Source organism: Stenella coeruleoalba (assembly GCF_951394435.1).
Source record: "Stenella coeruleoalba genome assembly, chromosome: 5".
NCBI classification, from domain to species: domain Eukaryota; kingdom Metazoa; phylum Chordata; class Mammalia; order Artiodactyla; family Delphinidae; genus Stenella; species Stenella coeruleoalba.
Genome location: NC_137150.1, coordinates 131,711,085 through 131,737,457, shown reverse-complemented (window position 1 = coordinate 131,737,457; position 26,373 = coordinate 131,711,085). Strand labels below are relative to the sequence as shown.

The window sequence follows — 26,373 nt, the reverse complement described above, 5'->3', positions numbered from 1 at the left end:
GCGGAAGGATGAAGGTGACCAAAGCATGAGGGTACCATGGTCCAAAACAGGCTCCCAGCTCTACCTCCTTCATCTTCAACACACGCGACACCTGGACTATCTGATGCCCAGACTGAGTGAAGGGGCCAAGGTTTCACTTTTGTTTTCTAGAGAAGTAAATGTAAATAGTGGCTTTCTCGTCTACCATGCTTTAGAGGCGAATGCTTGAGGGGCTCTGCTCCCCAACTTTTATGATTACACAAGCCCCAGTGCATCTAAGTGGGGACCCCAAGGAGAAAAGAGAAACAGAGCCAAAAAGGCAACAAGAAGCTGAAAGGAACAGAGGCTTGAATCTCTCACGAGTCTGCCCAGAGCTTAACTCTGTGGGAGAATATTTTTAAAACACCTCAGATAAAAAGCGCTCCCTGAGAAGCAGGTTTTGCTACTATTGTATCCCACCTTCAGGAAACTCAGCCTCACATTAGTTTCAATTAACAGCTCAGATCAAGTGTCAGTAACTGGGAAACACTTCCAAGTGTCAGAGCTCGTTTTTCCACAGAGAGCAGAGAAAACCACGGCGGGGCTCCACTCACCCCTGACAAATAGCGCTCGAGCTTCTTGTTTAAGAGGAAGTAGATGGCAAGGATGTGGCAGGCGCGGTTGGAGAGCACGGTGTTGATCACGTCGCTGTTCTTGTAGCCCAGCTTCTCCGTCATGTGCAGCACCACACTCGGGCTCAGGTCTTCCAGGGAAATCCTGCGGGGTGGAGGGACAGAGAACCAGTCACCTCTCCACTGTCGCTGAGAGGCTCCAGGGCCTCCTTAGCGATGCTCACAAACATGACAGCACAGAAATCGCACCCCCCCCCCCCCCGCACAACACACACACACGCCCCCTCATGAACAATCAGTCCATTCATTCACTCATTCATTCACTTGACTTTTTTTTTTTTTGCGGTACACGGGCCTCTCACTGTTGTGGCCTCTCCCGTTGCGGAGCACAGGCTCCAGACGCGCAGGCTCAGCGGCCATGGCTCACGGGCCCAGCCGCTCCGCGGCATGTGGGACCTTCCCGGACTGGGGCACGAACCCGTGTCCCCTGCATCGGCAGGCGGACTCTCAACCACTGCGCCACCAGGGAAGCCCTCACTTGACTTTTTATTATGAAAAGTTACATATTCAGAAAAGTAAAGGGAATAGTCTAATAGCTTATGTGTGTACCCAGTTCCTGGTTGAACCAGTTGTTAACACTTTGGCTTTCTTTCTTCCTTCCTTCCTCCATCTCTCCCTCCCTTCCTTTCTTTCCTAAAGTATTTTAAATCACAAACATCATGACATCTTCTTTCCTAAACACCTCGACATGCATCTTTAAAAACCAAGGACATCTCCGTAGAACCACAATACCATCAACAACCCAACAAACTGTTAGTAATCTCTTAATATTCTCTGATATCTAGAATATATTCAAATTTCCCCAGTTGTCCCAAATTTCTTTACAATTTGACATGTTTTCCTTAAAATGTATTTATTGGAGATGGGGTGGGGCCCACACTTAGGTTGGGTGGAAGCTGAGTTGGGAAAGGAGGGTGTTCAGGAGACAGCCCAGAGCGTGTTTGAAGGAACAATGTGAGTTCACAGTTCACAAATAGGGGATTTGGGGCTCAGCTGTAAAGTAAAGTGCTCTCAGAGGACAGGTTAAAGCTTCTACACAGGAGTATTATGAAGATAAACTCCTTGGGATAAAATGCCAAAGAAATGAACGCCAGGCATTCATTTAACCACTCATTCATTCATTCGTTTATTCAACAAGTCCCTGCCTCAGGGAGTTTACATTCCAGTGGGGAAGAGAGAAAATAAATTCATTTATTCTTCATGACAGTCTTCTGAGTAGGTACCATTATTATCCCCATTTTACAGATGGAGAAACTGAGGGCCACAACAGGGAAGTAACTTGCCCAGGGACACATAGGCAAGAAGTGGCAGCTATGGAGAACACAAAAACAGGCTGAGGGGCATACAGAGTATGTGTGTTGGTAGTGGAGGTGTGTCATCAGAGAGAACGTGCTACAGTCCTTAAGAGAGATGCAAATACAATACTCTGTGAGCAGAAGGCGAGCACATCTGGCTAGAGAGCTCTGTAACCACCGCCAAAGAGTCTGAAGACATTTCTGGTGGAACCTCAGAACCATAACAGTAGGAAAAACCACACAGTATAACCCCATAATGGTGCAGAAGAGGAAACCGACTTGCCAGTATAACCCCATAATGGTGCAGAAGAGGAAACCTGGCAAGTTAGTAGGGGCAGCAAGGGCAGACCTAGGTCTCTTGACCATTGTAACCTAGGTCAGCTCTCCCTCTATTTGGCTAAGTGCCGTCCAAAGAAAAGGTGTCCAAGAAACCACAAAATCTGCTTTCCTCACTCCTGTTGGCTACAAAATCACAAATTCTAGAAAGCAGGTTGGAGTATGGTTGGTATGATTAATGGTTAAAAATAAAAACGTTTGTTTAAAAAGGATACAATTACGTGAAGATTGACACAAGCACTTAACACAGAAAGCACAACTGTTTGAAACTATCTGGTAACAACCGCGTGCCAGCAGCCCTGCCCTAGGTCAATGACACCACTGCTGCTTGACCTCACTCCTGGCCAATGAGATCACTGACATTGGCCAAGCAGACCACAGCCTCATGGCCTCACCTTCCAGCCAATCAGATCATGAGTTTTGTGACCCTCCCCCCCCACCCCTGGCCAATCACCCACAGCTACACACGGATGGCCCCACCCCCTACCAGGAGCAGGCCCTGGAAGGGAGGGTGCTCTGGGTGTGGGATGCCACCAGGGTGGGGCTGGGGGTGGAGGAGAGAGGAAGAAAATGAGGAGGGGGAGACACCCCGTCTCTGCCGTTTGTACCCGTGTCTTCCAAATCAGGTGAACTCTGCCCAGCATAGACTGTGGACTGGCTCTTGACTGAGAGTAATATTTTAAACATTTTCAATAAGCAATGCATATATTTAGTGCTCTCTTGTATCAGTTGTTGAACCTGTGTTATCGCTCCAAGTTTCTTTTTTAAATTTTATTTATTTTTTATACAGCAGGTTCTTATTAGTTATCCATTTTATACATATTAGTGTATATATGTCAATCCCAATCTCCCAGTTCATCCCACCACCAACCCCTCCCCCCCCACCGCTTTCCCCCATTGGTGGATGAAGAAGATGTGGCACATATATACAATGGAATATTACTCAGCCATAAAAGGAAATGAAATTGGGTCATTTGTAGAGATGTGGCTGAATCTAGAGACTGTCATACAGAGTGAAGTAACTCAGAAAGAGAGAAACAAATACCGTATATTAACGCATATATGTGTAACCTAGAAAAATGGTACAGATGAACTGGTTTGCAGGGCAGAAATTGAGACACAGATGTAGAGAACAAACGTATCTCTCCAAGTTTTGATGATATAGACAATGGTAAAACATGTTCCAGAACACTAGGTATAATTTTGAGTAAATTTGTATTAACTCCAATTTTATTCCACTTTGGTCTAATTCCGTCCTGTGAACCAATGACCTGCTTTCCCTCCCACTCATCTCCAGAGCTAACTGGAGTGTGGGAGAGTGTCCAGGCCCAGGCAGGACAGGAAGGAGGTATCCAGGGTCGGCTCTAAAAAAAAATGTCTGCTCCCAGAACGGGGGGGGGAGCCTGGCACACAGCAAACATCTGTGACTAACTGGCATGAACATTTATTATAAAGAGTTTACATTTAAAGACATTTTCCTCTTGCCTCATGGGGATATCAACTTGGAGGCCCAAACAAATTAACAGAAGGCTTTAAAGAAGAGTGATATAAAACACAGGACCTTTGTTTTCTCTCTTTCCCAGAAGTAAAACATTGACAACGTCTAAAATAATTAAATCTGGGGCTATGAATGTTGGGAAACTATAAGATAGACTTTATAAAGAAAATATTCCTTTCCCTGGTCACATATTCTTATTCCCTTTATCTGTGTGCTGGTAAAACCAGAAAACTAATCATCAGAAGCACATTTTTTTTTGCATTATATATTTTTCACAATAAAGACTGTAAATAACTCGTGTCTTTTCCAATAGTTGCGATTTCTGGTTTCATTACTTAAAAACTGGACATCGATTTGCCTCTAGTATAAAATGCGTAACGAACCTTACCTAAACAGAAGATATTCAGCTGCTGTTTTCCTTAATATACAAGCTCTTAACCAATTTTACAATCTACCCAACTAGATCACGTGCAGCCTGTATTGCTTTTGACCAAGTCCAAATGCAGAAATGACCCATCTGGCAAAGCCAGTATAGGTTACTAGAATTGAAGTTTTAATCTACAAAAGCCTGTTTATAAGCTACAAAATGAGATGCCTGGGCCTGAATCTTTGTGAATGAAGATGTGGTCAACAAGGAGGGGGGGGGACTGTATTTTTAACAGCGGCTTCACTTCCTTTAACAGCTGCTGCATCGAGTGGATTGATTCTGCTCATTTAGACCGTGATTACATTAGGCTAATGACCCATTTGGCTGCCACCGGCGCCTCCTCCTTTACAGAGAGCACACCTGGGCGTCCCAGGCAGCATGAGCCCTGGTGACGGGGCATGGCGCCTCGGCTTTGCTTTCCGTCTCACGCTGGGCTAATATTCCCGGTGTCTATTTCAGGTACTAGCTCAAACCGAGCCAGCACTGGAAACCAGCAGTCTATTTCCAGGTTCCCTTGGTAACCTAAGTAACCTAGACTTTGTTTACATTACCTCCCACAAGTCAAATGCTAGAATTGTAGATGACAGCTATCTACGGCCATGGTGAGTGCAAATGTGGCCCAGTAGCCAGGAGGCGGGTCCAGCACCGTCCACCCACACCCCCTGAAGTTCTTCTAGAACTTCCTCCCCAAGACGGAGCTCTGCCTGCCCATCTCACTTGGAGAAGTCAGTGCTGCAACTTTCATAAGTCTTGGTGGATGTTTCCAGACCTTCCTGGGCATTTTGAAGATATGATCACAGAAGACACCTCTTCCCTGCCCTGTCAGTGCTCTACCTGTCCCACTTCATCAGTGGTTCTCTTGTCTTCATCTGAGCTTCAGATCTAGAATGTGCAGGCCACTCCAGGTCTGAAGAAAGAAGGGACTCAAGGTAGGTCCCAGTCCTGGGGGGTATTGGACCCATAGGTCCTCACGTTGGCTCTAAAGTCACCAAGGGGAGGGTCCTCATTCCTCCACTCGGGCTAGTTAACAATATGTCAGATGAGTAGGGAAAAGTACAAGGAAATGTTTTCCTGTACCTGCTTTCAGATCTGTACTCGACACCCGCGCATGGGGACACGTGGGCCATCATGAGGTGTCCCTCAGTGATACCTGAGGACTCCTGTGGACTCCTGCCTGTAAGCTTCCCTAAAGATTCCTCCTCACAGAAATGGCACAGGGAGACACGGCCCGAAGCAAAGGACTCCAGCTCTTGACTTTTCTTTCTGCCCCCAACATTTCAGGGCAGGGGACTTAGGGCTGAAACAAACATCGGAGCAAAGAAGTGGCAGAAGAGGAGCCCGGGGGATGGTTTGAAAAGGGAGAGAGGCGATTCCACTGGATTCCGCCCGATGCCGACAGGAGAGCTCTTGAGTGGAACACACACACACACACACACACACACACACACACACACTCAAACAGACACACACAGACACACACACACTCACTCAGGTCATAGCTAGTCTACACGGTCCCTTGGTGTGAATTAGAAAGAGGTGCTGCTCTGGAAAAACGCACGCCCTCGGGAGCAGGTTTGATAAGGGGAGTGCGGCCTGATTTCAGAGCCCGCACGCCCTCCGCCGGGCGCCCCCTGCAGGGCGCACTCTGCACAGCCACACGGGCCGGCCCCGCCTTCACTTCCTCTTGTGTGTGCAGTGGGGAAGGGCGGCCAAGAGAAGACGTGGCCTTTGCTTGAATCACGTGAAGCTTCCTGTCCAGAACTATTCAGGGGCTCGTAAGACAGGCCCCATCTTGCCCGAGGAGGAGTCCCTCTGTGTGCACTTGATTACCTGTTGGGATAGGTGACGTTGCATGGCGCTTTGCCCATGTAATTCTCATTAAGCCAGCGATTCGCCAGTGCCTGCTGGATATTGGGCCTCTTCACAGGATCTGGTTCCAGGAGAGAACGCAGGAAGTTCACGGCTCCTGCAAAGACATTCAGCAGAGAACACGCACGTGTTACAGGCTGAAGGAAGACCCAGGGCAGGGGACCCACCACACCTCCCGAGCCACTGCTGATCTATTTTCTGGATCTCTGGGAGTCATAAGCCAAGAGTTTAAGATATCTGTCCAAGAGGTGCACCTGGAACACGGTAGAGCACGAACCAGTACGGGTCTCCCCACATCCTGTACTTCCCCAAACCACCTGTGGTCTTATGGTCCACCGCTGTGGTTTTTTTCTCTGGCCCACTGCTAAAGGTGAGCCAAAGAGGGAGGAAAGAAAGTAAAAAGACAATGCTTGATCTCAAGGTAGGTTTTGAGGAATATATATATATTATTATATATATAATATAATTATATATTTATATATTATATATATACAAATTCTTTTCTCTTTATAGGTTATTACAAAATACTGAGTATAGTTCCCTGTGCCATACATGCATCCTTTAAGATTATAACAGTGGAGACAAGTACACAACATGGGAAAATACGTTTATAATGCACATGAAGGTCACAGGCTCCAAAATTGTTCAGCAGAATATGCAGGTCTTCCTATGGACAAGGAATGCCAGGGATTCCTTCAAAATGAAGATGGTCTGTCTTGCTTGAGCTTTGGGACCAGGATATTTTCTTATTTATACTCATTGTATGAAGCATTGTGATATTATCCTTGCAAGAGAAAAAAAATACTCTTTTACGTAGCTTTGTACATGATATCCAATTTCCAATATACCAAGTAATAGATTCCGGAAAATAATGTTAATTTGCTTGGTCACCAAACTTTTCTGTCTTCTCTCCAAAGCTATTTTTCAGTTTTCTAAGATAATCTAAGTTTTCGGTGATAAGTCATAAAAATTCTCACTTTCTCACAGGCTTTAGCTGTCATTTCAAAAACTGTCCTTTACAGAATGATGGGTGTTACTGTCAACCATCTTTTGCGGGGTAAAAATGAAGCCATCAAAAGAGGAGCTAACTCTGATGCCAGAATCAACCCCAAAGAAATAGCCTTTGCTAGTTCAGGACCCCAGGTAACCTCTCCAGGTGGGTTCCCACACAGTTGATGAGGTCACCAGAAGGTCATTTCCCTTTGAGAACGTTGTGGGTAAAAATACATGCGTAGATGCGAGAACAGTCAATGAGGCACATTAACTATTCTAAGTTTTATAGCTGGGTCTCCAAATAAAACTTTTCTAAAATGTTCTTCAATGCTCTGAAAAGCAAGTGGGGCTTCAAAAGAGGGGTTCCTCTTGTTGGAACCTCTATCTCCCTTCTCTCACCTCCCCTATATTGTAAGGTCATTTCTATTTGCTTTATCGGGGCATCTATTGGTCAAAGAAAAAAAGATGTGAGCTAAATGAGTTGAAACGGGGAGGCTCTTCAGTAAATGATGTTTCTTTTACAGACATCTCTGTTGCTTACCCTCAAAGGACCTGAACAGCAACCCAGGCTTTCTCAGAGTATGATTAACTAAGCTAAGAACAGAGCTAAGAACAGACTGGATGTGTGTTTTTGTTCTATTTTCAGAACAAGCGCTCTGCGCCTTCACAAATTGCTGATGAGCACAAGTAATTTTAGTTCAGATCTCTACTGGTGAATTTTCTTTCTGTGGACATCACAAATATTGCCTTACTATCCAAAAAGGACTTAGAAAACATGCTTACAGCTCTTTGAAGTTTGTGTTAGGGTCTTGAATATCCCTATGACTCAAGAGCAAAAGGGATTAAAATACTCTCCACTGTCCTGGAAAGCCATGGGGGGCACAGCCATGAGTCCCAGCCCGTCTTCTAAGCTAGCGCTTGGGGTCTCCACTCGGGCTCAAGCGTAGGGATGGCCCACACGGGGCGCACTCCCTGTCTGTGCTCCATGTCACAGAAGGTACGCACTCCTCCAGTGCAAAACCTGTTACCTCCATGAGCTTCAGCTTTTCCAAAGTCTGGACTGGCTTGTGTGAGCTCCTGACCCTGTGCCTAGGGAAATAGCCGCAGGAGACAGACGAAGCCGTCAAACATTTTGCTCCAGTGCCGCCCATGGGACGACAGCTGGGGTCTCCCACACCTGAAGCTCCTTCCTCATCACCTCCCAGGAGTAAGCAGCAACAACAATTATTGGACAGTTGAGGCTTCTCAGAAATCTTTTTTTTCATATATATGTATGTGTGTGTGTGTGTGTGTGTGTGTGTGTGTGTACATATATATATATATATATATACACACACACACACACATATATAAAAATATATGTATTCTTTTTCAGACTCTTTTTTGTTATAGGTTATATACAAGGTACTGAATATAATTCCCTGTGCTATACAGTAGGGCCTTGTTGTTTATCTATTTTATATATAGTACTATGTAACTGTTAATCCCAAATTCCAAATTTATCTCCCCCCACCACTGCCCTTCCCCTTTGGTAACCATAAGTTTGTTTCCTCTGCCTGTGAGTCTATTTCTTTTTTGCAAATAAGTTCATTTAAATCATTTTTTTTAGATTCCATATGTAAGTGATATCCTATATTTGTTTTTCTCTGTCTGACTAACTTCACTTATGACAATCTCTAGCTCCATCCAAATTGCTGCAAATGGCATTATTTCATTCTCTTTTTTATGGCTGAGTAATATTCCATTGTACATATATACTACATCTTCTTTATCCGTTCATCTGTTGCTGGACATTTAGGGTGCTTCCATGTCTTGGCTATTGTAAATAGTGCTGCTGTAAACATTGGGGTGCACATATCTTTTCCAAGTAGAGTTTTCTCCAGATATATGCCCAGGAGTGGGATTGCTGGGTCATATGGTAGTTCTATTTTAGTTTTTTAAGAAACCTCCATACTGTTCTCCATAGTGGCTGCACCAATTTACATTCCCACCAACAATGTAGGAGGGTTCCTTTTTCTCCACACCCTCTCCAGCATTAATTATTTGTAGGTTTTTTGATGGTGGCCATTCTGACCAGTGTGAGGTGATATGTCATTGTAGTTTTGATTTGCATTTCTCTAAAAATGAGCGATGTTGAGCAACTTTTCATGTGCCTGTTGCCATCTCAGCAATCTTAACTGGCTTTGGCTCAACCCTCACAAATGCTAACACCCCACCTTCAGCATCACTTCAGTGACTTCATGGTGCAAAACCCTCTAGATCTTAACTGAGTGTCTGGAATATATTCTAGGTGCCATCATTGAGGTGTAGTGATGAAAAAGTAAATGTGAAAACCATGAAGGGCATTCACAACTCTGTGATGTACAAGCACCAACAAGCAGAAAGAGGAACTGTCTAGAAGCCAGAATTGGCAAGATCCCAACAGCTTAAGCTTTCAAAGTACATGGTGGAGAAGAGAGGCAATTCTTCAAAAGCGTGCAGAACAGACTCACAAGGGCAATAACACTGTGCTCTTTTTCAGCTCAAATATGGCAAAAATTTTTCCAACTTAATCCAAAAAAAAGAGTGCTATTATACAACAGACGTGGAAAGATCATCACAAACATGAATGACAGGGGACTTCCCTGGTGGCACAGTGGTTAAGACTCCATGCTCCCAATGCAGGGGGCCCGGGTTTGATCCCTGGTCAGGGAACTAGATCCCACATGCATGCCACACCTAAGGGTCCGCATGCTGCAACTAAGGAGCCCACGTGCCGCAACGAAGGAGCTGGTGAGCCACAACTAAGGAGCCAGCCTGCCGCAACTGAGACCCAGCGCAACCAAATAAATATTCTCAAAAAAAGGATGAATGATAGAATCATCAAATTAATAAAGATGTGTTAGTGAGACACAATAAAATGGCATATCCTCAATTCGGATGTTTCCATTTTGATATTACTCAAAACATGAGGACAACAGATAAAACCACCAAATCTGGGGTGGGGAGGGGAGTGGAGGCATCTTATACTGAATAACATAAAGAAAGATAGGGAAGCAACCCAGTATAGTCGGGAAGTTCAGGTTTGGGGGTCAAGCAGATGCAAATGAAAAACCAGAGAAGCTATATGACCTCACCGAGACTCAGTTTCCTCCTTAATAAGTTGGGAATAATAGAACTTACCTTACAGAGTTGTTTTGAGAACAGGAGGTGCTATGGAAAGCACTTACCAATGGCCATTCAGTAAATGACAGCTACTCCTGTTACTGTTAGCTTGTATTCTGGGATGTAAACGAGGCAGTATCATACAGTATCACAAATGAAGGTGGGCCAGGCACGGTGGAAGGGAGAAGTGGTAAACTCGGGGTGCAGAGAACAAAGGGTTGGAGAAGCAGGGGGCTGATGGAAGGGCAGTGGCTGATCCCCCAAACTGAAGTCATTCCCTCTGTAAACAAGATGACCTGAGCTTCCTCAGCAGCTGGGGCACAGCTCTGGGCCCTACCGCATGGAGCCAGATCCCATATCTGAGTAGTCAAATGAATCTATGGGCTGCCTTCCCAGACCACACACTTTAACACAAGTGCCAGAGACTTAGATTCCCTGAGCAACTACTATGTGCCAACGCTATGTTTTGTACCTGGCACAAAGGGTTAAAGCCCAAGTTGAGTAGATATACACATATCCCAATGGCAAAAGAATAAAAGGGGGAGGGCAATGTCCACATTCCTTCGTTGTAAAATCAGGTATAGAAATGCACTTCATGCTTGTTCATGTCTGACCGGTCAAGACCACAGCATCCTGTAGGAATGTGAAGACCTTTAACAAGCACACACAAAGCTTAAGGCCAAAGTCAAAACTGTCTGCCCAGCGCAGGAGCCACGTGAGCTTGGACACCAACTCCAGGGATGCTGACATTGCTGGGAACATTTCTAATTTTTCTTCTGTGGAATTTCCTTTGGATTTTTTATTTTTTAACATTTTCAGGGGTGCAACTTTTACTTCTTTAAGGGTAAATTTAATTGTCACAATCAGAAGACACTTAGAGCCTAGACTCCTAAGGCCAGATAATAGTACTGGGGTAAAAACAAGTTTGGTTCAGAAGTAATGAGACTGATTTCCTCGTGCTCTTACTCTACCTTTCCTTGCCCTGCTGCCCAACCCTCCTCAGTGATGATGGCAGGGGCCACTGACCACCCCCCGCCCCCACTCCTCCTCCTATAGCCTGTGGCTCACACTGATAATGCTGTTTGGTCAATGGATATTTCTGGCTTTCTGCCTTCCAGATATATGGTAGGCTTGCACTTCCTCAGTTCCTTTAGCTGGGTGAAGCCATGTGACATGTTTTAGAAAGTTAGGAGTTATGAGTGGAATGTTGGTGGAAGATTTCACTGCTGACAAGAGACCTTCTAGATTTCTCTTTCCCTCTGCACGCATCAGATACATTTGAAATGGTGGCTGCCCCATTGGTCTGGGACCCTGACTAACTAAAATGAGCAGAACCCTTTGACCTTTGATCCAACTCTCCACAGGTATAAAGCAGGAATGAGAAATGAATCTTTGTTGAATTCCCTGGTGGTCCAGTGGTTAGGACTCTGTGCTTCCAATGCAGGGGGCACGGGTTCAATCCCTGGTTGGGGAGCTAAGATCCCGCATGCGACATGGCGTGACCAAAAAAAAAAAAAAAGAGAATCTTTGCTGTCTTATGCCACTGAGATCTGGGGGCTGTTTGTTACTGCAGCATAACCTGGGCTATCCTGACTAATACAGTGAGAAGCAGCTCCAGCTCTTTAGGGTCTCACTGGGATTCAAAGTGAACACTGTCTGCCTTTTCCAGGCATGAGGATACAAACAACCTCCTATTGTTCTTTGTATTGGGCCACTTAAGACAAAACAGGCTCTGAATCATAAGAGGAACTTCAGAATCACTCTGAAAGATGGCAGTACTTATGACAATATAACTCTTAAAGAGACTACCTTGAAAGACTGAATTTATTTATAAACATTAAATCTTTTTTGTTACCACAATGAGGTATCATTAGACCCTATCAGAATGGCTAAAATAAAAAGTAGTGAGAGTATCAGATGCTGGCAAGGATGCAGAGAAACTGGATCACTCACACATTGCTAGAGAGAATGCCAAGTGGTACAGCCACTCAGAACAGGAGTGTTAACAGTTCCTTACAAACCAAACATGTGCTTACTATACAACCCAGCGATTTCACTCCTAGGCATTCATCTCAGAGAAATGAAAACATGTTCACACAAAAACCTGTACATGAATGTTGACAGAATATTTATTCATAGTAGCTGGAGACTGGAAGCAACCAGTTGTCCTTCAATGGGTGAATATTTACACTATGGTATATCTATACCATGGACTACTACTCAGCAAGAAAAAGGTACAAAGGGTTGATACATGCAACAACTTGGACGGGTCCCAAAGGAATTATGCTGAGTGACAAAAAGTGATATATATATAAATATACAGCATTTTTGAAAGGACACATGATAGAGTTGGAGAACATGTTAGTGGTTGCCAGGGGTTAATCAGGAGGCAGGGAGGTGGCTGTCGCTAAAGAAGGGTAGGACAAGGAATCCTGGTCCTGGGACTGTTCCCTACCTTGACTGTGTACTGTCACATGACTCTGCACGTGTGATGAAACTGCATAGAACTAAATACACACCAACACACACAGGTGCAGGCATATCTCAATAAGCTCAGTGGATTCTAACAAGGTCCTGGTGGTGATATTAAACTACAGTTACTTAAGATCCTACCAATGGGGGAAACTGGGTAAAGGGTAAACATATCTCGCTGTATGACTTCTCACTGCTGCATGTGAATCCACAATTACACCACAACAAAAAGGTGTTTAAAAATTGTAATTGGTTAAAAAACAACAAAAACCTATCTTTATTCTCTATCCCCTTATCCTGGTTTATCTTATTTTCTTTAGAGCACTTAAACTATTAAACATCACACGTGTTTGTTTATATGTTATTTTTTTGCCTCCCCTGCTGATAGGTATGCTCTATAAGGGTAGAGACTGTTTTATTCTCCTGGTGCCTAGAGCATTCCTAGCACAGAGTTGATGCCCAGGACATATTCATGGAATAAGTGAATGAATGTGAAATATGGAAGGAATGAACGAATGTGCTTTCATTGCAGCACTTTCAACATTTCCGAAAGCTCTAAAACATAAAGATAACAATTCAATCAACATTTTTCACATTTTCTAACTCCAGGAATTATGGCTCTTGGTACAGAACTATTTCTTTTACAACGACAGAACTGTGTAACTCATCTTTCTAAGTACGTAATGCCTGCTTTGCTTTCAGCCTCCAGAGATTCGAACCTCCCCAGCAGAGGTGAAAGTATGAACCGAATTAGATAATTACCTATAGGAATGCATTTCATCTTGGGTGCCATTTGGCAAGCATTAAATTCCGGGTCAGCCTCATGGATGCTTTATAAACTCAAGAAAAAAATACCTGATAGCAGTCAAACAAAAATGTTATATTTTAACCATGTTTCATACATTGAAATTAAATAATTACTCCTTTTTTCTTTCTTGGCCACATGCCTGATCTTAGTGAAGCTGAGTTTATTCTAAGGAGCCAATTAAATGAATGTCGAGGCCAAGCCAAGGCCAGGAACTTGAAGTGAATTGTGAAACAAACCAAAGAACAAACTGTACTAATCTGCTGGATCTGAAACCAAACCTTAATACGAACTGTTTACTGAAACGTGAACCAGGTAAAGTTGAGTGTACTTTCCAAACACACCTGATGATTCAGTTTAATCAAGTAACCAAACCTATATATATTTAAAAGCTCCTGAACAGGCTCAAAAACTCACATTGCTAAACAAATCCCAGACCAAAGTTGAATGAAACTAATATTTCTTTACAGTGACTTGACTAAGGAAGACACAACAGAAACGTGATGTTCAATTCTTTTCAAAGTCAACATTATAATATGGTGAGTTTTAAAACAAGCCAGCCTGAAAGTATTTTTCCAAGGGAGACTATACGATCCTTTTGATATGTGTATTTTGTGCAGAAGGAGGAAGTTAGGGGTTCAGAATTACAACGGAAAAAGAAAGGATTGAGGAGAGTGCCTCCTTAGGGATGGGAAACCCAACCATATTTTGCGACTTAGCTTTAATACTAGGAAGAGACCGAGTACAATCAGAGGGTCGTCCTAACTCCAGTGCTGCAAAACAAACACTGCTTCCAGTGGTCAGAGTGCAGCCCTGGACCCTGAATCGGAGTGGCAGGTGCATTACCTGTGGAGAGCTGGGTGGGAAGGGGGTTCATTTCCTTGTCCACCATCTTCTGGTACAAAGCCCTCAGGCTAAAAGGCTCCACCGTGAAAGGCAGGGTCCCGGTCAGCATGGCATACATGTTCACACCTCTGAAAAGAGAGACACCAGAGCATGAGACCAGAAGAAGACCCCGGGGAGAGGAGGACAAAGAGGACATGGGCTTGGGGAAGCTGCAGTCCTGCCACTTTCATGTCCACCGTGGTGCTCCTTCCTGGTCATTTTCTAGAACACTCAGCTCTTCTCTGAAACAGCAAATGTGAAAGGCGTGGGTGAAAGCACAACTCTGACGATTTGCACAGGCAATCAGAAGAGGTTAAAGAGCTTCAACATGATACAAATGAACTTATTTACAAAACAGAAACAGATTCACAGACATAGAAACTTATGGTTACCAAAAGGGGAAGGGGGGGATAAATTAGGAGTTTGGGGTTAACAGATACACACTACTATATATAAAATTGATAAACAACAAGGATCTACTGTATAGCACAGGGAACGCTACTCAATATTCTGTAATAACCTATTATGGGAAAAGGATGAGAAAAAGAATGGATATATGTATAACTGAATCACTTTGCTGTACACCTGAAACTAACACAGTATTGTAAATCAACCATACTCCAATATAAAATTAAATTAAAAATTAATAAATAAAGAGCTTCAGGAGCTATCCCAGTAAGGAGGGGAAACTATGTCCCTTCCTTCTGGAAGGAAGTCCAGACCAAATGATGTGAAAAATACCTGGGGAACCTCATATAAATAGGAACCTCGAATAAAAGTAGGTCTGCCGTGATGTGGTTTTCCAAGTACAGTTTAAAAGGTGGATCCTGCAGGAGGCCAGACCAAAAACTACACAGCAAGACCCTGCCCAGGAGGTCAAGTCACGGCATAGCCGGCGTGCCTGGCTACCACTCAGCCCTTTGAGACAGAAGTCTCAGAGCCCACACTGGTGTTCTGCTCTTCCCTTGAGTTCTGTTTTGGCCTGACCCTGGAGAAATTCCTTTGGGGGTGGGGAGGGGAAAGGAAGTCTCTTTCCCACTTTTATTCTCTATCTTATTGTTTATTGAGAGATTCGGCCACCCAGCTCTGGACCAGTTTCTCAGATGTGGTCAGAATACCTTCCGAACGGGCTTAACTATACTTCTATCCAAAGCCAAGCTAGAGAGCAGCAACATCTCTTGGAGGATTTTTATTTTCCTGATGTGAAATCCTAATATCATTTTGATGAGATTTCCTGATGGGGATGAAATGCCTTGCCTGCCAAGAGGTCTGAAGTGTTCAAAAGAGCCCAAGGGAATGTTTTAAAAAGAGGCAACAGGATCTCCAGTCAAAACAAATCCAATGAGACGGACTGAAATGAAGACCCTTGGGGCCCGATTCCACCAAGGCGCCTCTGAATCACAGCGCTCTGGAGAAGGACAGGTACAGAGCCCACAGGCTCCAGCTAGAGATCATTCTCGAATTGCAGGCATATGCCAAGACCCAGCTCCTGCTCTGTAACTCGCAGTCGAGTTAGGGAGACTGATACGTCAACATTCATTCCACAGATGCTTGCAGGTCGCCTCTCTGCCCCAGGCAGTGGAATAGATGCTGGCTCTGGGGCGGGTGGGGAGCCAGACAAGGAGCCGCCATCTTGGACTTAGAATTGGGTGAAGGCTGACAGCCAGCAAGTCAATAAATAAACAAGCACAGTTCTTTCCAATAGCGAGTGCAGAGGGGGTACGAAAATGCTGAACTCTGCTGCCCTTGACACCAGAGGAGTGGAATTAAGGGCGACAGAGGACTATAATAAGTACGTGAAGATGGGAGGCCTCTCAGGGGTAAGTATATGTGTGTGAGCTTATCTGTCTTGGCCGGCTGGATATGAGGAAACACTGTGTAGACCAAGAAATGGGGACAAGAATGAACAAAGCACATGCAGAGCCGTTTAGAGCAGCGTTTTCCTGTGTGTGCTCAGTGGAACACGTTTCCCAGGACAAGCATAGATGTTGGGTGAATAAACCTTCTATGGCCAGATAATGTGGGGAGTAGTCACCTGGCATTAAGTGGATGGGGGCTCAGAATGAGCAGGAGACTGTGTCATGTTGTTATTAAAGTCTGAACGGGAGGGATGGCGTGCAGTGGAAAGAGAAAGGCAAATCAGCAATAGAGACGTCTGAAGGGGATGCAAGATGCAAACATGGAAAGCCGGATGGTGGTGGTGAGCGTGATAGAAGACAGGAAGCTGGGAGGAGAGCCAGTTTGGGGGCAGAGAGAAGGGGTGTTAGGGGATGTAACCTGTCTGAGAAACTGGGATGCAGTGCTGCATTGTGGGTCTGTTTGAGGCAGAGCCAACCATCCTTGCTTGGAGGACGCTTGGAGACTGATGAGAGGGGAGAACTAAGAGGGCCTCCAAATTTTATCGTTTTTGCATCAAAGGGGTCTTGGACACACAGCTCTTATGGATGGAAACCCCATGAGACACTCCACGAGGTTGTTGCTGGAGACCCCTGAAGAACCTCAAACAGCTTCCAACCTCCGTAAGGCAGCTCGGGCCATTCAGGGCAATGCATGGGGAGGGGCTTCAGATACGAAGGCCAAAGGCTACAACTTCTACCGGTTGGCTGTGGGACACGACCAGTCAATCCTGTCCCCGCTCACCTCTGTGTGCCTTAATCCTGGCTCTGACACTCACACCTAAAGCTGAACAGCCTGGTACTTAAACAATATCATTTTTCCCACAGGTGTTTTACGGTACCCAACCCATACAGTGATTCTCAAACTGAGGCCCAGGGACACAACTTCAGGGGCTCAGCCGTCCTACTTTTGCTTTTTTTGTGGTGACAATACTAAAACAGTTGACAAAGCCCAACCAGGGACATGGGCCGGCCGCCATGTAACCCAGTCACCCTCCAACTGTACACACTTGACTGCAGTGCCTGCTTTTGCGTTTGTGTTTACCAACACACACTTTTATTAAGGTGTGTGCTAACATATATCACCTTTATTATCATAGGCCAATGAGAACGGAGCCGAGGTGGACTTAATTTGTCAGTGATGTCTCTGTGCTTATATCTGTGGGAAAGAAAGCCTCCTGATTACCTGAAGAGTGTGGTGGTTCCCGAAGTGTGGTCCTCAGGCCAGCAGCCGAGGCATCACCTGGGAACTTGTTAGAAATGCAAATTCTGGGGCCCCGCGCCAGACCTACTGAGTTTGAAACTCTGGGGGTGGGCACCCGCCCCCCACGTGCTTCCCGTGCACACCCAAGGTTAAAAGCCACTCAAAGAGTGAAAAGTGGTGAGTGAGTGCAGTGATCACAAGCTGGGACTGAGCAGCTCAGAAAGCCTGTGCCCAGCGGTGAGAGCCACACTCAGACCGCGTACAGCAATTCAGCTCCCACCCACAGGAGCCTTAGCATTTAGTGAATGTTGCTCATTTGAATATTTGGGGGTTCTTTTAGTCTTGGTTAGATTTAACTTGTAAATGAGTTTTGGTTTTTCATTTCTACAGGACCCTAAATAAAAGGAGTTTAATTTTTTTTTTTTTTTTTTTCGGTACGCGGTCCTCTCACTGTTGTGGCCTCTCCCGTTGTGGAGCACAGGCTCCGGACGCGCACGCTCAGCGGCCATGGCTCACGGGCCCAGCCGCTCCGCGGCATGTGGGATCTTCCCGGACCGGGGCACGAACCCATGTCCCCTGCATCGGCAGGCGGACTCTCAACCACTGCGCCACCAGGGAAGCCCAAAAGGAGTTTAATTTTACATGCAAGCACAATAAGTAAAACTTAAATAAAAATCACGAGTCAACACGCGGGGTTATAAGAAGAGTGAACGATACTGAAGTTTGACGAATATCGCCCTATGACCGTTTCTATTTCCCTTTATCTTTAGGGACACAGAGCATCCTGTGACAGGTGGGGTGCCTGAAATAGTGCAGAATGCTACATAAGGTAGCATGTTATGGTAATGGGACGGGGATCCAACTGAAGAAGTTTGGTGAGTGTGATATGGGGTCAGAGAACTGACTCTAAAAGCTTTATGAACTTTCTTCCTTCAAGGAGTTCTTAAGACGTCAAACTGCTTGTCTCCTTGTCACCCCTGGCTGCAAAAGATGACAGAAATCTCCTCCAGGGCTTCCCTGGTGGCGCAGTGGTTAAGAATCCACCTGCCAATGCAGGGCACACGGGTTCGAGCTCTGGTCCGGGAAGATCCCACATGCTGCGGAGCAACTAAGCCTGTGTGCCACAACTACAGAACCTGCATTCTAGAGCCTGCGAGCCACAACTACTGAGGCCGCGTGCCACAACTACTGAAGCCCGCGCGCCTAGAGCCCGTGCTCCGCAACAAAAGAAGCCACCGCAATGAGAAGCCCGCGCACCACAACAAAGAGTAGCCCCGCTCACCACATCTAGAAAAGCCCGCGTGCAGCAACAAAGACCCAAAGCAGCCCCCCCCCCAAAAAAAAAATCTCCTCCAGTCACTGCCCCTCTCCACGATCTGGCGGTGACCACAGATAAAGGTAGCAGATGCTTGTCTTAAAAATGGTGCCCGTGAACTCTGTGGTCAGACCAGGATCGAGCAAGTGGTTTTTATAGTAATTCTACCTGATTATTTCACCAAACTCACTCCAGGTTTCCATTTCTCTTGGAGGAGTTTATCATCAACAAAAAACAGTCACAAATCTGTAAAGAAGACCCAGCTCTCTCATCCAGCGTCTCTCATCTATAAAACGTGGATAATAATAGTACCTACATCTCAGGCTGTATAAGGGTCAAATGAACTAAGCCACAGAAAGTGCTGAATGCTGTGTCTGGCATAAGTTTACTGCTTGATAAATGTGACCTGTCATTTCATCACAAAACTTTTAAAAACGAGAGATAAAAAGCTCCCATTATATTTGTACCTTATTGCCAAATAATAATAGAAACGTACATTAATAGTCCTACAGCCTCAGCAGATTTGAAAAGGGAAACCAGACTGAGCATCTTAATTCCCCTCCCCTAGAGTTTTCATACACGTTTAATATCTGGATAAAGAGAAATCCAGTCCCTTTGACATTTCAGAAGGATGTGAGAATACCAAGGGGAAAATGTGGAATGCGGTTTATAAACCTCTGTAATCCCATAGAATTAGTAGGAGTTTCAAAACATGCTCAGAATTTCCTGATGTGTCTTTTGAAACACGGCCCATGGGCTTTCTAGCTTCTCCATAGCAGACATGGGGCCCCCAAGAACCACAGGTAGTTTTAAAGAAAGAAAGTAATGAGATGCTGGGATGAAGGAGGGCAGCAAGCACATACAATTCAGGGTTTTCCAAGCAGAAAGAAATAAGGATGGAAGCAAATCCAGAGAGGCTGGCCAGGTGGAATACTGTGATGTCAAGAAAGAAGGAAAAAGTGCCACTGAAGGGCAGCTGGAAGAAGAGAGGAAGGGGCCCCAGGAAATGTAAATGTGGAATCTTTGGGATTAAGTCAGGAGCCAAATGGTGGTCCTGATATTAATCCGAAACACAAAAATATTCCCTGGAGGAAAAGTTGGGGTATCACCTGGCATCTCCGAAAGGAAAGACATAGAGTCGCAGCTCCCTGGAGAAGTCAGCCAGCAACTTTAACAAGACACAAGGGACAAAGCAATTGGCAGAGCTATGGTGTCAGGGGAGGGTGTGGATACGGGTTCTCACAGGGCCGGTGGGCAGCCCAGTTTATACCAGAGTGAAGCTGAGAGAACCTTCAGCTGACACACCTTGCTTCTGTGTGATTCTTCAAGAAAGAAACTGCCTTGGAAAAATTAAAACTCTCCACTTAAAATCAATAGCCTTCCATCTTTCAGTATCAGTTTTCAGTACAACTTCTGATTCAAGGTCTTAAAAACAGAGCAGGAACAGATCCATCCATTTGGTAAATCTCAAAGTTCACAACTACTCCATTCAATGGTCTGTGTTCAGCAAGAAATCATTTTCTTGTGGATTTTAAGGCTCCCCCCCCCCACACACACACTTTTCCTTTTCCTCTTCTATTTTAAATGCACGTGCTGGCTACAAAAACAAAAAAGTCTTGTATTTTATAACTGAAAAAGCTCAAAAGCTAAAGAAACCTTCTCTTTTAAAAGTCAAAGGCTCTAAACTACCCAAAAGAAGCCATCAGGCTCCTCTTTCTGCCTGCTTCTCCTGCCATCTTTCATTTTAAGGGGGCCTGAATGAAGAGAAAACGCTATCCTTCCAGATTTGAGCCCTGGAAGTAGCTGATGGTGTCTGGCAGTACTTTTACAAAACAGAGTCTGAGGACTGGGACAAATTCTCCCGCTCTCCCTCCTGAATGCTTAGGTCTATATGGGGATAGTAGGGCTGGGAACAAGATGACCCCCCTCGGCCAACTTGTCTACCCAAAGAGACAGCACTGGAACAGAGATTTCCCACAAAGTGAAAACAGACTCACTGAGCCTGGGAAGGTGGTCTGGGTGTATCGTGCAGGACACTCCACTAAGTACCAGGTCTTCACAAAAATGCTTCCCTCACCTCAGATGCCCCCACGAAAGCAAAGAGCGACTTTGGTGAAAAAATGTTGCATTCTCAATGTTTTGGGGATAGAACTCTCACTTTCTGTTTTCCCTACCCTTAGAGAGTCACGGAAGTTCTCCCAAGAGCATTGTAATATTTTGAAAATTAAGTTAATTTGGATTCTTTTCATTTCAAAAGTACATCTGCATTAAAGGGTTTTTTTAATTAGCATATATGCCACTCTGAGGAAAAGTCAGTTGCCATAAAAAAAGTTCACTGCACCAGAATGGGTATTTAATATTTGTGTCTGAAATTTCAAAATTCACTGGAGATAGAGATATAGATATTTCATTCACAGGGGTTAAAGGAAAGAAGCGAATGATCTTAAAGGTATTCATAGGGCTTCCCTGGTGGCGCAGTGGTTGAGAGTCCGCTTGCCGATGCAGGGGACACGGGATCGTGCCCCGGTCTGGGAGGATCCCACGTGCCGCGGAGCGGCTGGGCCCGTGAGCCGTGGCCGCTGAGCCTGCGCGTCCGGAGCCTGCGCTCCGCAACGGGAGAGGCCACAACAGTGAGAGGCCCGCGTACGGCAAAAAAAAAAAAAGAAAAAAAAAGGTATTCATATATAGTTCAAATACAAAAACAATGACCATTGAAAATAACGGGAGTCCCCCAAGATGGCACACGTCTTTTTCCATTTCCATTGTTAATTCCTGATTCACTAGAGGAGGAGGATCCTGGGGGCCCCATTTGTGGGGAAGAGCTTTCTTTCCCAAGCTTTCCTTGAATGACAAGCTGGTTTTCTCCCTGAGTCAGTGTCAGAAGTCTTGAAGAAAGGCCCCATCCCTCTGTCAAGGTCCAAAAAAAACCTCTGGAGATGGGAGTTTGCTTTGATTTCGGAAGCAAACTCTTCATTTTATTTTTTCAGAACAATAAAAGGGATGTTTTATAATACTGGTGTCTGACCCAGGGAGAAAATTGGTCCCACTTTCACTCTCTTTTTAAACAGCCTTTAAAATTAAATTCTCTTTGGGTTTTCCATTTCCAATGCCGCCAGCAAAGTCGTGGGCACCAAACAGAAACCTAACCAGTGTCTCAGACACAAACATCCCAAAGCAGTGGAAAATTAATCTCTCAAGGAAGGTTCTGAAGTTTTGTTTTCTCCAAGATTAAGAGCAAGAGGAATCAGACTTTTCACAACTTCCCGCCTTTGAACAGGCTGTTCCCTCTGCCTGGAAAGTTTCCCCTCCTTTTCTCCATCTGGCAAACTCCATGTCATCCCTCAGGAGCAGATTAAAGGCTCCTCTGATGCCTTCTTGAATTTAACCCAGCTGGGCATCCTCATTTGTTCTCAGCACCGTGCCTCCGGACATGCTCTATTTGTTTTCAGGTGAGACTTCTAGGTCACCTATAAGCAGGTATCTTGGTCAGCTTGGGCTGCCATAACAAAATACCACCGACAGGGTAGTTTAACCACCAGAAATTTATTTTCTCACAGTTCTGGAGGCTGGAAGTCTGGATCAGGGTGCCAACGTGGCCAGGTTCCGGGGAGGTCTCTTTTCCTGGCTTGTAGACAGCCACCTTCTCCCCGTGTCCTCACACGTCAGGGAGTAAGCAAGTTCTTCTTAAAAGAACACCAATGCCATCATGAAGGCTCCACCCTCATGACCTGCCAAAGGTTCCACTTCCAAATACCATCACACTGGGGGTTACGGCTACAAAATATGAATTTGGGGGGGAACACACTTGTCCATAGGAGTAGATAAGTATGTTCAATTGCAAAACACACAAACAAAAAAAGACAAAGGCCACAAATTCCTTGCTACTCCCCCTTCAGGGGGTGGAATCTCTCTCTCCTCTTGACTCTGGGCTTTGCCCAAAGAGACATGAGAAAAGGTAACACAGAGGCATCTTGAAAAGTGCTTCTGCACCAAGGCTTGTCCTCTCTTGCTCCAGGGACTCTCCCACCATTATGTGAATGAAATTCTACATGTTGGTGGTTTTCTTTTGTTTCTGGTTTTCATGCAGCCAATAATGTACGGGGAACAGCAAGGACTGAGACTTCGGTATATGGTCTGACCTTTTGGTGACCTCTGCTGGGGGGCTGTGAGGGGTGACCAAGACTTCAGCTAGTCCGTTTCACTTGTCAGTTAGCGCACTTGATTCACTGGGAAGGAGAATGGCTCTTGGGATCTGGAGTGGTGAGTTTTTACTCACCTTTCACCTTTCCTGAGATTGCAGAGCTTAAACAAAGGAAATCTCACAATTCTGGAGGCGCAGAGTCTGTGATGAAGGTGGTGGCAGTGTTGGTGTCTCCTGAGGGCAGTGAATGAGCATCTGTTCCTTGCTGCTCCCTGAGCCTCTGGTGGTCTGCTGGCCATCTGGGGTTCCTTGGCTTCTAGATCCATCACCCTGATCCCTGCCTTCATTGTCACATAGTCTTCTCTCTGTGTCCAAATTTCCCCTTTATGTGAGGACACAATCATATTGGACTACAGCCCATCCTAATGACCTCATTTAGCTCATTAAAGACCCAATCTCTAAGTAAGGTCATATTCTGAGGTCCTGGGGTTTAGGACTCCAACATACCTTTTTCTGGAGGGACACAAGTCAATCCATAACTTTTTGTTACCCACCTGCTTATAATTGTCCAATAGTCTCTCACTACCTTTAGCGCAAAATTCAAACCCCTTCCCACCCCTTCCCACTCTACAGCCTTCACACATCCTGTTCTGTCTGCCTACAGCCTTCTCCCACACCTTCTTCTTCCCATAGCTAATTCTTCTCATACTTAGGATTTGGCTTTGAGGTCTTCTCAAGAGGCCACCCCCAGCCTTGTTCCCTGCATCCCGCCCACTTCTTCCACAGCCATTACCGCACTGAGTTTACAGCTTTTTAAAAAATTGTCCGTCTGCCCCACTAGTCTGTAAATCCTACAAGAGGAAGTACAACATAGTAGAAACAGTAGAGGGTGACGATGAAAGGCAGACTCCAGAGTCAAACCCCCTCGGTCCATCTTGGCTTGATCGCACACAAGCTGTGTGTGTTATCTGGGCAAGTGCCTTCAGCTCTTCATGCCTCAGTGTCCTCATCTGTAAAGTGGGACAACAAAGCGTTCCCTTGAAGCGCTGTGAGGCAGACGAGATGAGCTAAAACTCGCAGAGCCCTTGGAACGCTGCTCGTCACTCAGCGGGAGGTATGTGAGGGTTAACAGTGATCATTACAGGAGCAGGACGGACCATTGTGCACTCAGAACTCGGCACAGGGCCTGACTCCACAAATATCTGCTGAATGAACAAATCTCTAGTAAGCCAATATAGGGCTCACATAGCTTCCTTTTGTTTTTCAAGCTTTATCAACAGCTTCTAAAAAGGGCCGAGTTTATACCATCCCTGTGAATTAGGTGTGGGTCATGTGGTCTCATCCCCTAGGGAATGTTCCAGAGTGTCAGCTAACACAGAGCTGCTCTGGGGAAACCTTGTTTCTAAGAAGGAATAAAACATGACCCTTTGTAGCTGAGCAAGGGTAAGAATTTACTCCACCTCAACTCCCCACCTCAGGGCACCAGAACAGGGACTCAAGGGGCTGCGGTTTCTGGTCTACCTGGACGCATCCCACACGGGCCTCCAGAGCTTTGCCGTGATCAGCTGAAGCCCAGTGTCTGTAAAGTGTCTAACCATTTATCAAAGGCTTTGACATACATTACTTGATGGTATCATGACTAAGAATATTGGCCCTATTAGAGCTTTCAGGAGACTTTCAGCTGCACATCATCTTCTGGAAAAAAATGCGATTAAGTGGAGGTTAGCAAAGAAGTGTCCAGCTGCCCCAGACACAGCCCCACCAGGCCAGCAGCCAGGGTGGAGGCGGGAGGCGAGAGTCCGGGCATCCTGGTCTCGGGTCATCTCCATTCCTCCTGCAGCTTCCCCTTTACCTGCCCTCCTCCGAGGCCACCATTACTTCTGGGTAGAATCACTGGATGGATGGCAACACAGCAGGTGGCAATGGACCATGTCCCTTTACTTTATTTTATTTATTTATTTTTTAATTTATTTATCTTTGGTTGCGTTGGGTCTTCGTTGCTGCGCGCGGGCTTTCTCTAGTTGCGGCGAGCATGGGCTACTCTTCACTGCGGTGCGTAGGCTTCTTATTGTAGTGGCTTCTCTTGTTGTGGAACACAGGCTCTAGGTATGCGGGCTTCAGTAGTTGTGGCGCGCGGGCTCAGTAGTTGTGGCTCGTGGGCTCAGTAGTTGTGGCTCGCGGGCTCTAGAGCTCAGGTTCAGCAGTTGTGGTGCACAGGCTTAGTTGCTCCACGGAATGTGGGATCTTCCCGGACCAGGGCTCGAACCCGTGTTCCCTGCATTGGCAGGCAGATTCTCAACCACTGTGTCCCCAGAGAAGTCCCAAGTCCCTTTATTTTAATCATGGGGCCCCAAAACTAAGAAGTGGAGCATCTGTGGTCACTAAATGTGGATTCCTTTCCCACGTCAAGGGACTCAGAAGAAGAGGCAGGAACAAAGTCCGAGCTTAATACTGACCCTCAGATGGTGCTGTCTTTTGCAGCCTGTGCTTTTCATTTTCCTTTGTATTTCCCCACACAGGATAAATGATTTGTCCCCATCTTAGTGTTAGCACAAGGGGACGAGTGACCCCAGGCTGGTTATAAGGCCAGGCGCTCTCCTACAGCTCTGACAATCTTTCTTCCTTCCTGCCTTCCTTCCTTCCTTCCTTCCTCTACCAGCAGTTCTAGACTTTGCGGAGATGCCTGCTTTGTTAGTCGTGGGCCAGAAAGGGTCCCTCTCACACAGGCTGAGCTTCATCACCATGACAACCAGGGACGACACTGTATTATCCAGTCCCCTCTAGAGCAGGACCTCAAGAGCAAACTGTCACCTCTTCTCCAACCTCTCTTTCCCTTTGATCACTATGTCGCCCACCCCACTGCCTGTCACCACAGTTACGTGACACCCCTGAACCCCTGGTCTTTCAGACTCCCCATTCTCCACATTTTTTTTTTTTTTTTTGGTACACAGATCATCCCTCTGAAAGCTTTCCATTTAGCCTAAATACGTACCCTAACTGTTAAGCAGAGAGAATGATTATAGACTCAAACTTTCATAGTCACCCATTAATAAGTAAATACTTATTAAGGGCAGATTACGTACCAGACACTTATGACACCAAGAATGGATTTCACCTGTGTATTGACTCTGATCCATTGGTGTTGGCTGCCTGGAGGGCTGTGTTGAGAAGGATTCTGAGGCCCGTCTGGGCACAGTATAAAAAGAGTCTGGGATTAGCATTGCCAGTCACACCACCCAGCACACCTCAAAGAGAAGGTATCCTCTGCCTCTGCTTCCTTCTGCCACTCCCCCCTACCCCAGTGGCCCCCAGCAAGTCAGCAGCACACGGCACCCTCTCTACCTGCAGCCTTCACACATCCTCTGGAGAGAGGGAAGGAACCGGGAGCTCAGGCTGAGGCGTGAAGAGCCCTGAGTGCAAAGCGCAGCTCCCACGCCTACAGGC

At 45.7% G+C, this 26,373-nt stretch overlaps 1 protein-coding gene across 1 annotated transcript in view; it reads right to left on the bottom strand.

Moving 5' to 3' along the window:
- HUNK (hormonally up-regulated Neu-associated kinase) overlaps positions 1-26,373 on the bottom strand; it is a gene marked incomplete at both ends in the record, with an annotated part of 117,139 nt that overhangs the window by 17,916 nt on the left and 72,850 nt on the right. The window contains 3 exons of the mRNA XM_079922921.1: positions 573-735; positions 6,037-6,172; positions 14,336-14,463. Of these exons, the coding sequence (XP_079779047.1) occupies positions 573-735; positions 6,037-6,172; positions 14,336-14,463 (427 nt within the window). The remainder of the gene's footprint in view (positions 1-572; positions 736-6,036; positions 6,173-14,335; positions 14,464-26,373) is intronic.